This window comes from Rhagoletis pomonella, unplaced genomic scaffold, assembly GCF_013731165.1.
Source record: "Rhagoletis pomonella isolate Grant_MI unplaced genomic scaffold, Rhpom_1.0 Rhpom_scaffold_00002, whole genome shotgun sequence".
In the NCBI taxonomy this organism is placed as follows: Eukaryota; Metazoa; Arthropoda; class Insecta; order Diptera; family Tephritidae; genus Rhagoletis; species Rhagoletis pomonella.
The window spans coordinates 4857434-4858732 of NW_023458556.1; the positions used below are offsets into that span (position 1 = coordinate 4857434).

Here is a 1299-nt window from a genome sequence, read left to right on the forward strand (position 1 = left end):
TAACTCCTCTATCGATGTATGCAGATGTATTCAAAAGCAGTAATCTGCCAAACTAAAATTTGCAGATGTTCATGAAAGGTATGAAGCCTTCGGCATAGCCGAAGACAGCGCTGCTCTTACTTGTTATACTTTCCTTTACTCTTACTATTAACAAAAATCTTTATCCAAGAAAATTATTCTCTTAAATCTATTTATTAAAGACATTTATTTATATTATCTATTATGACCATTTGGCTAATTACTGGGAAAGGGTCTCCCAAATTAAGTGGTTATAGCATGTGGACATTGTTAAGTAGATGTTGTTGTTTTTGATTTTTGTAATTTAAATTTACTTGCAATTAAATAGCTAAACAGATTTGGTTTTATTAACATTTTGCCATGTAGAAGAATGTAACGAATTTTCCCTTTTTAGATATTTTTCAATTTCATAAATGTATGTCGTTTGTTCGTTAGATAGATAATAAACATCAGAATATGATTTGATATGATAATTTTGAAAGTTCCATACAATTTTAACATAATTTAGAGAATAATTATGACTTTATTGCAATTGTTGTAATTATCCTTTATTTAGTGTTCCATGGACTCCAACGTATTCACTTCCTTGTTTTGACTTCATTGTTGCCAAAGAAGAAACGCTATAACTTTTATTAGCCAAGATACCACACATAATTATTACCCATTATAGTTAATAAAGTTAAAGGGCGCAATGGGTGTTTGTGCCGCTGTCGAGGGGAGAGGAAGGGGCATGGCGATAACTTATACGATGCGCAAATTTCGCTATCCAAAAGCGATTGTTTTGTTAGAAGGCGATTTAATTTTACACCTCGCCCCTTCCCATCCCAACAAATTTCATCTTTTGCGGACTTTATAGGCCATAAAAATGGAGCTTTACGATGCTTTCATGTTGTGAAAATAAGAAGTTTTTATGGAAATATCTATCTATGTGCATATGTATATAAATATATAAGTATGTCTGTATGTTTTTACGTAAATATGTATTAAAAAAAACAGCAGCTGTGCTAATTAAATTTTTATTTATTTATTTCGATTTACAAAGGGAAACTCATGAGCGATTACGCCTGCTGATCGGTAGATATACTTTCAGACTTAACCCTCTGCCCAACGGCACTTAAGCTGACGTTGTCGCCTCTGGCACCGTGTAATCGTGTAAGTTACTATAGAAAATATGCAGAAGTGCACTCTCCTGTCCACACAATCCATGGAAGTCATCCAAATCGACGCTCCATGACATGGCGCCAGCATAGCCCTTTTCCTTGATAAAGTCCATTTTAATTT

The 1299-nt window shown here is 33.6% G+C and overlaps 1 protein-coding gene across 1 annotated transcript in view; it reads right to left on the reverse strand.

Annotated features, from left to right (window-relative positions):
- Window positions 1-1132: 1132 nt before the first annotated feature.
- Window positions 1133-1299, reverse strand: part of LOC118734412 (endochitinase-like) — a 1461-nt gene continuing 1294 nt past the window's right edge. The window contains exon 4 of the mRNA XM_036464135.1: window positions 1133-1276. Within this exon, the coding sequence (XP_036320028.1) occupies window positions 1133-1276 (144 nt within the window). The remainder of the gene's footprint in view (window positions 1277-1299) is intronic.